Source organism: Leptopilina heterotoma, unplaced genomic scaffold (genome assembly GCF_015476425.1).
Source record: "Leptopilina heterotoma isolate Lh14 unplaced genomic scaffold, ASM1547642v1 Lhet_60, whole genome shotgun sequence".
In the NCBI taxonomy this organism is placed as follows: Eukaryota; Metazoa; Arthropoda; class Insecta; order Hymenoptera; family Figitidae; genus Leptopilina; species Leptopilina heterotoma.
This window is the reverse complement of record NW_025111138.1, coordinates 7,261,046-7,270,032: the sequence shown is the minus strand read 5'-3', so window position 1 is coordinate 7,270,032 and position 8,987 is coordinate 7,261,046. Positions and strand designations below refer to the sequence as shown.

The 8,987-nt window shown below is 26.5% G+C and overlaps 1 protein-coding gene across 5 annotated transcripts; it reads left to right on the top strand.

Moving 5' to 3' along the window:
* The first annotated feature begins 569 nt into the window (after positions 1-569).
* On the top strand, positions 570-8,590 carry LOC122509413 (integrin beta-PS-like). Of its 5 annotated transcripts, none has more exons than XM_043623460.1 (10): positions 570-793; positions 2,584-2,748; positions 2,862-3,120; positions 3,465-3,693; positions 3,804-3,888; positions 4,164-4,820; positions 6,312-6,617; positions 6,905-7,102; positions 7,398-7,901; positions 8,279-8,590. In XM_043623460.1, the coding sequence occupies exons 2-10, from the start codon at positions 2,584-2,586 to the stop codon at positions 8,342-8,344; spliced, it is 2,469 nt and encodes an 822-aa protein (XP_043479395.1). In that variant the 5' UTR covers positions 570-793; the 3' UTR covers positions 8,345-8,590. The 5 variants fall into 5 exon arrangements, with proteins under 5 accessions (XP_043479395.1, XP_043479392.1, XP_043479390.1 ...); XM_043623457.1 differs by having other exon boundaries at positions 570-838; XM_043623455.1 differs by having other exon boundaries at positions 570-871.
* The last annotated feature ends 397 nt before the right edge of the window (positions 8,591-8,987 follow it).

Sequence of the window (8,987 nt, the reverse complement as noted above, 5' to 3'; positions counted from 1 at the left end):
AATTAAGAGAGATTAAATGGCTTTTTGATTTTTATTCACTCTTCAAATCGTTATTTGAAGTCTATTTGAACAGATTACTTTAATATCTTGTAAATCTCATCAATAAAAAAACGTTTCTAGAACTATTTTTTTCAGAAGGATCATTAATATTCCTTTCCTCGAGGGTTGGGTGTCAAATGACAAATTTGACCCATTTTCATCTCGAGGATCTTTATCGTAACTGGTGCTTTTTTTCCCCTCTTGAAGAAGAAAAAAAAAGGAATTGATACAACTCATTGGGCGTAACACTCTTTTTTATAGGAAATAAAGCAAATTCAGCAAATCATTCAAAAGAAGCAAATCATCCAGGTGAGTTTTGAACATATACAATTCTAGCTTTCAGTTTCTGATAATAATATTATATTTCTTCTGACCTATAGGTAAAAATAGAAATTTTGACCCCCTTTAAAGCGAGAAGGGATTAAAAAGAAGAAGGGATAAAAAATAAGAAGAGACAAAAAAGAAGAAGAGGTAAAATAGTGAAAGAGGTAAAATAGAAGAAGAAGTAAAATAGAAGAAGAAGTAAAAAAGAAGAAGAGATAAAAAAGAAGCAGAGATTGAAGAAGTAGAAGAAAAGAAAGGTGCTGAAGAAGGAGACTCTCGTTTGAGTTTTGTATATGAAAACTCTTCAACCATGTTGTGCCATTCCTTTTGTGAATGAACTTGAATCAACTATAAAGAGTTGCCTTCACTGGTTTTGCCTTCTGTAATCATTACGTCGGCGGTTTGTGGATGGAGAGTGTGAGCAAGAAGAGTGAGTCTCGTTCTGGCGGGTGGGCTGGTGACTCGCCTCAATAGTGTGTGTAACTCCATTCCTGGGTTACCTTTTATGGTGATCTATATATAACGAAAAACACAAGTTTGTGAAAGTTTGTCGCTTTCAAAATTTACAGTGCTTTTAGTTTCTTTTTTTTTCTAACGATAAAGTGAGTGACGATCGCTGTTTATTTATTGGATTAATTGCATTGTTATAATTGTTATAAGTTTTGTGAAATTACAAGAGGGAATTTTTTTTAACGCTATATAATATACAATTATAAAATTGTAAATATAAACATGACGACATTGCTGAGTTGACTAACCGGTATATTTTCTGACCTAAAATCGTATACAAAGTTCGATTAAATATTTATTTAAAAATAAATTAATTCGTAGTGTTCGATTTTTCTTAATTTCTTAAAAGTGTTTTTAATTTTTTGATCATATTTTGTTATCTTGAATCGTGTTATTATTGTCAATTTGAATTGTATTCTGTTAATTTTAATTCTCGGTTGTTAATCTTAACTCTTTTGTTAATTTAAATTTTAGTTAATTTTAATTCTTGTTTGTTAATTTAAATTCTCGTTTGTTAATTTAAATTCTCGTTTGTTAATTTCAATTCTCTTTTGTTTATTTAAATTCTCGTTTGTTAATTTTAACTCTACTTTGTTAATTTCAATTCTCGGTTGTTAATCTTAACTCTTTTGTTAATTTAAATTCTCGTTTGTTAATTTTAACTCTCTTTTATTAATTCAAATTCTCGTTTGTTAGTTTAAATTCTTGTTTTTTAATTTTAACTCTTTTTTGTTAATTTAAATTCTAGTTTGTTTGTTTAAATTCTCTTTTGTAAATTTTAATTCTGGGTTGTTAATTTTAATTGTTTATTTAATTTGGAGCAATGTTGTCATTACAATTTAATTGTTGTATAATCTTTTGGGTGAACGGTCATTTACGCGGACGAGATTATTATCACATGAGATAATAGGACTTTAAAAATAGTTTCCCATCCGGTTATAAATCACATTTCAAAATGATTAATTGCGGACAATTTGTTTATCGAATTACAATTTTTTCCCAGTGAATATTAAACAAAACTCAATTATTTATTTTTACTATCACTTCGGTGCTTAATTTATAAAAACTCTTTTTATATTTTCGTGAATTTTGTTCAATTTTTATAATTTCTGTTCTATTCTTTTGTTATTTATTATTTTTATTTTTTTCCATTATTTCTATTTTTTATTTTATTACTTCTATTTTATTCTATTATTATTTCTAATTTATTCTGTTATTATTTCTACTTTATTGTTTTATTTCCAATTAATTCTATTATTTTAAATTTATTCTATTATTTCGAATTTATCCCATTATTTCAAATTTATTCTATTTTTACTAATTTTATTTTATTCTATTTTTATTATTTATTTATTCGTGTAAACGAACAGTGCTTCTATTTTATCCCCATTATTTTTATCTTATTCACGCAATTTTTATATTTAACGTTAATTAAATTAACCAGTTGGCACTGAATATTTAAAAAAAAAAGTGTAAAACTTATTGAATAAGAAAAAGAATAATCACTGTATATTAGTGATTCAGAAATTTGAGTCAGTGATTATAAATAGACAGTGTTTTCTAACATCCCTGTGGGTATTGTTTGAGACGATTAAAATTATTTCTATACAGTGTTTAAAATAAAATTCCCTCTTTTTTTATTAATTGTAAAATTTCGAATTTATCCAAAGTTTGCTTAAAATAATTTTTTTAAACTTATTTTCTTTTTAGATGATAAAAATGTGCGGTAACTGGAAATGGAGATTCGTAACACTAGCAATAATATGGATGATGTGTGTGAAGGTGAAGTCGCAATCGGGAACAAATATCTGCATCAGCAGACAAACCTGTCACGAATGTATTCAAACGCAATTCTGTGCCTGGTGCATGAAACCTGTGAGTTATAATTATATTAATGAAAAAATCCTGATATTTATATATATTTTTCGAGATTGAATTTAATTTTTAAATCAATAGGCAGTGAGAGTTTAACAATTCTTTTTTTTTAGGATTTAAATGAGCGGCGATGTTTCTACGCACCGGGTACGAATATATCGAAATTCTGCGAGGAGGAATATGTCTTTTATCCATCGAATATATTTAGCATAATACAAAATCGTAATTTAAGTTCTGAGATGCATTATTCAGAGTCAACATTCACGGAAACTGAAACATATGATTCGCAATTTAATGCGACTTGTTGCGGTGCCGGAAAACACGATGCAGTTCAGATAGCGCCTCAGGAAGTTAATATAAAAGTCAGAATCAGTGAGTAGTGAACATTTTAAATATTATATTTATATTCTAATATTTCTTCCTTGTATGGTATTTTTTTTTTCTTGTAATTCTTCTTTTTAAAAATTAGGAAATTAATTGTTTGCTCCGAAATACAATTTTCAATACTTTATTTTCTTACAATTAGATATAATCTTATTCTATTTTTTCTCTGCATGATATTGGTTATGAATAAGGATTTTTTTCCTATAATTATTTTCGAGATTAATTTTGCTCCGAAAAAACATTTTTGCCATAATTTAATTTCTTCATTCAAGAGAGCAACAAAATTTTTTATTGGAGAAGAAAAATAATAAAATCTTTTTCCTTTTTTTCAGATCAAGCGCAGAAAGTAAGATTTGCAGTTTCCCAGGCTGAGGATTATCCAGTGGATCTTTATTATCTTATGGATTTGAGTAAATCGATGGAGGACGATAAGGAAAAACTCTCCGATCTGGGGGATCTTCTTGTCAGGGAAATGAGCAGTCTCACTAGCAAATTTCGATTGGGATTCGGTAGTTTTGTCGATAAAGTCGTAATGCCCTATGTGAGCGTCGTACCACAGAAGTAAATATTAATATTAATAATAATAGTATAAAATAGTCTGAATTATTTAATTAATATAATATAATATATTAAAACCTTTTTTTAATTTCAATTTTCCTTCTTATTAATAGACTTCTCGAGCCGTGTTCAAAATGTGCTGCTCCGTATGGTTACAAACACATCATGTCACTTTCGGACGATACGAGCCGATTTTCTGTAAGTAAATATATAAATAATTCAAGAAGGAAACTGAAAAAAATATTAAAAAGGAATATTCTTTAGGATCAGAGAAAAAGTCAAAATTCTTTTCTGAAATCAAGAAAAAACAAACTCGAATCCTTTTGTCAATTCGATATTAGAAATATTATTAAGATGTCAAGAAATATTTCACCAAAACCTGATTGCATTAAAGAAATACAAAAAAGAATTTATTTAACATTCATCAAAAATAAACTGGAAAAAAATATTTAACATTTTATTTAAATTTTCAGGGTCTGGTGCGTAGTGCCTCAGTTTCCGGAAATTTGGACGCACCCGAAGGAGGTTTCGACGCAATAATGCAGGCAATTGTTTGTAAAGATCAAATCGGTTGGCGTGATCGAGCCAGAAGACTTTTGGTTTTCTCAACGGATGCCAGTTTTCATTTTGCCGGCGATGGAAAACTAGGTGGAATTGTAAAGCCAAACGATGGCTTGTGTCACTTGGATGCCTTCTCTGGAATGTATACGCACTCATCGATTCAAGATTATCCGAGTATTTCGCAAATCAATCAAAAAGTAAAACAAAATGCCATCAATGTTATTTGGGCAGTAACGCAACGAGAAATGGGCACTTATTCGAGATTATGTTCGCATGTCGAGGGATCTTCGGCTGGTGTTTTGTCAAATGATTCCAGTAATGTTGTTGAATTAATTAAAGAGCAGTACAATCAAATTAGAAGTACGGTGGAAATTCGTGACACGTCTATCAGTGAGGCTGTTAAAATTAAATACTGGTCACAGTGTCTCAATAAAAATGGAGAACTCGTGGAGACAATGAAGTGCGACAAATTGCAAAAGGGCGATAAAGTTGAATTCATTGCTGAAATTACTGCCACTCATTGTCCGAAAAATCGTTCTGAATGGAATCAAACATTTATGATTTATCCGGTAAGAGTTCTTCTCAAAGTTTCTATTAGTTTTTATTTTTAGATTTAATATACGAAAATAAAATTCAAAAAGAATTCACTTATTACCAAATTGATTATTATTATTTTCTAAAATAATAATAAAATTCTTTAAAACAATTCTATTATTTTGACAAATTTTCTATAAAATTTATCGAAAGAATTTAATTATTTTCAGTACAATATTAATTAAATTCCTCGGAAGAATAAATTTAATAATTAGTAAAAAAATTGGATTTTTATTCAATCTTATTTAATCATAATTCAATTATCAAATTAATTGAAGTTTTGGAATATTAATTTGGAAATAATAATTGAATTTTGACATCGAATTTTTTTAGACATTCTAAAAAAATTGAATTTTCAAAAAATTTTTAATTAATAATTAGTAAATAATTGAATTTTGACAAAGGAATTTCATGAAAGATTCTAAAATAATTGAATTTTTTAAGAATTTTACGAGAGATTCTAAAATAATTGAATTTTTAAGAATTTTACGAGAGATTCTACAATAAATGAATTTTCAAAGAAGTTTATGAAAGATTCTAAAATAATTGAATTTCTAAAGAATTTTATGAGAGATTCTAAAATAATTGAATTTTTAAAAAGTTTTATGACAGATTCTAAATAAATTAATTGTAGAAAAATTTTTATTTAATAATTGGTAAATAACTGAATTTCAACAAACAATTTCAATAGAAATTTAAAACAAAATTGATTTTCAAAGAATTTAAATTTAATTATTAGTAAATAATTATTGAATTTCGAAAAACAGTTTTATTACAAATTTTTAAAAAATTTTGAATTTCTAAAGAATTTTATTTTATAATTATTGGCTTCTAGAAAGAATTCAATTACTCTTCAAAATTTTAATAAAATTCCTTAAAAGAATTCAATTATTTTCAACAATTTTGATAAAATTCTTTAAAATAGTTCAATTATTTTTAGCACAATTTAAATTTTATTCGAAACAATTGAATTTGTATTTCTACAAGTTTTACTTTTTTATTTTTTATTATTTTCCTAAATAAAATGCTTTGCAGGAATTTAATTATATTCATTACAATTTTAATAAACTTTCTCTCAAGAATTCAATTATTTTCAGCATTTTTTAACAAAATTCTTCGAAGCAATTAAATTCTTTTCAAAAATTTTAATATAATTCTATGCAAGAATTACCTTTATCCAGAACTTTCAAATGAGCGAAATAATTTTTATTAAAAATATTTTTATTTATATTTATATTTAGAAACTATAATTAATTTATTTGACAATGATACAAATTTATTATAATAAAACAATTTGGTAGTGATGCAAATTTATTGTAATAAAATTTCGTTCAGTTGATCGTTCAGAACTTTAGGATCATAAATTAAATATAAAATATCAAACAGTCAGAAACTGAAAAATAAATTTAGATGTTAGTAATTTTAGTTGTTGATAATTGTGTTTACAATTAAATTTTTCATTTAAGGTCGGCATTAATGAATCTCTGAGAATAAATTTGGAAATGATTTGCGATTGTGATTGCGAACGACCGGATCACTCGACTTATGAGATAAATTCACCAAAATGCAGTTACAGTGGAACCTATAAATGTGGAACTTGCGAATGTAATCCTCTCAGTTTTGGAAAACGATGCGAATGCAATACTGCGACAAGCGATCCTTACAATATGCAATCTTGTAAGCGTGATAACACCAGTTTAGTCGATTGTTCAGGTAGAGGAGAATGTACCTGCGGAATTTGTGATTGCAACCGTCCCAGTGGTGAATACGTGGTAAGATATTTTTATTTTAAAAAGCAAGAATTTATTTTTATTTATTGATAATTTAAGATAAATTAAATTAATTTTTAAATTCACTTTCTTTAATTACATTAAATTAATTTTAAGTCAATTCTTTGTATACGTTTTATAAAAATTTCAATAGTAATATTGCTATCAAAATTTTTATTTCTAATTTAATATTTTTGCTTAAATAAGCAAAAGTTAACTTAGAGGAAGTAAAAAATAACTTTACAGAAATCTTTTTTACGAACTTAAATAAAGAAACTATATTTTTTCAGAGAATATGGGGCGATTTTTGTGAATGTGACAATTTTTCATGTGATCGTCGTGACAATAAATACTGTTCTGGAAACGGAGATTGTGACTGCAATGGAGTTTGTAAATGTTATTCGGGCTGGTCTGGAAAAGCATGTGAATGCATAACATCAACCGACACTTGCAAGCGACCAGGATCTAATCTTATATGCTCAGGAAAAGTAAGTCTTTTCTATTTACATTTTAATAAGTGAATTTTAATTTAAATTTTGAATCTGAAATTATTCAAAAATTAGTGTTTATATTTAAAAATATAAAAATTGTTAACTTGCAAAATTATGAATATTTTAATATTAATAATATTAATACTCTTAAAGTTAATTGTTAATTTAATAAAATGTTATAAAATGATTTTAGTTAATTTTTTAATAATTTCTTAAAACTAATTACTTTTAAGAAATTATTTTAAAATGACTATAGTTAATTTTTACTAAATTGTTAATAAAATAATTTCAGGGCGATTGCGTTTGTGGTCAATGCGTGTGCCGCGTAGAGGACGAAGTTCGCTACTCGGGACTTTATTGTGAAAAATGCCTAACATGCAAAAATCAATGTGAAGAACTAAAACCATGCGTTATGTGTCAAATGAATCACACAGGCAATATTACTGCCGAGGAATGTGCGAAAAATTGCACAAACATTAATGTTGAGGTTGTGGAAAAAATCGATAAAACTCTAATCGAGAATGATGAGACGATTTGTTATTTCAAGGGCGACGATGATTGTACATATGTTTATCTTTATTATTACAATGAGACAAAATTGGTAATTCAATCACAAAAGGAACCCGATCATTGTCCGCCAGTGATTTATTTACTTGGTGTTGTTCTTGCTGTCGTGGCGGGCATTGTTTTGACAGGTGTCGCAATGCTGGCCACGTGGAAAACTTTTGCAACAATCAAGGATAAACAGGAATTCGCCAAATTCGAGAAGGAGAGAATGATGGCCAAATGGGACGCGGTAATTAAAAATATTAAAAATTTCATTTAATAACTAATAACTAATTATAGTAAATATTATTCAATAATTAATAATTAAACTGTTAATATCCAAACCCTATTATTTAATAATTAATAATTAATAATTAAACAGTTATTATTATTTAATAATTAAATAGTAAATATTATTTATTTATTCAATTACTTCTGTTCTTTTTTGAGTCGACTCTCTTTAAATTAAACCTCAAGGGACACAGAAAAAATTCAAATTATCGAGGATTTTAAATAGCGAAATTTTTTCTAGGGACTCAAAATCAAACTTCAATTTATCGAAAGTTTAATTATCGAGATTTGACTGTATAAAATATATTTTTAATTACATGTTTTTATTTTTTTTAGGGAGAAAATCCAATTTACAAACAAGCAACTTCAACATTCAAAAATCCAACTTACGCTGGAAGATGATCTCGAGGATTTCAAATCAGAATTTGTATATGAAAGGTTTGTATACAAATTTCCGAAATCAGTAACAATCATTAATGATAAAGAATTTTGAAGAAATCCTATTGGAACAATAAAAAAAAATTATCAATGTTCTTGCGAATCAGATTCGCAATCGCAAATATAAAAAATTAGTAATTTTTTCGTGTTCGCAAAGAAAAAATTAGAAATCTTGCCATGATTCATAAAAGATAAATGATAAAGATAAGATTAAATGACAACTAACTATATTTTATTCCAGTAAAAAAACATCAAAATATTAGATATTAAGAACTTGATTTCTATGAAAAATTCTTCAGATTCAGTAAAAATGAAATTCTTTTTAGAATTTTAATAAAATGATATAAAAAAAATTAGCGAATCATGCGACAAATCTATAATTCTCATTGTTAGCATTTATTATTAGCAAATTGTTGATAATAATTTGTGCAATAATTTTAATGTAATGTTAGAAAAAATACTTTTTAAAAAGTCAAGAATAACGCCGTTAATACTTAAAAATAAAAGAAAGAGTGCTCTAATACACTCAAATTTTTTTTTTAGACTGATTTGTAGGTGTCAACTATTGAAATTTGTAAATATTTTAATTTATTAATGTACCTACTCA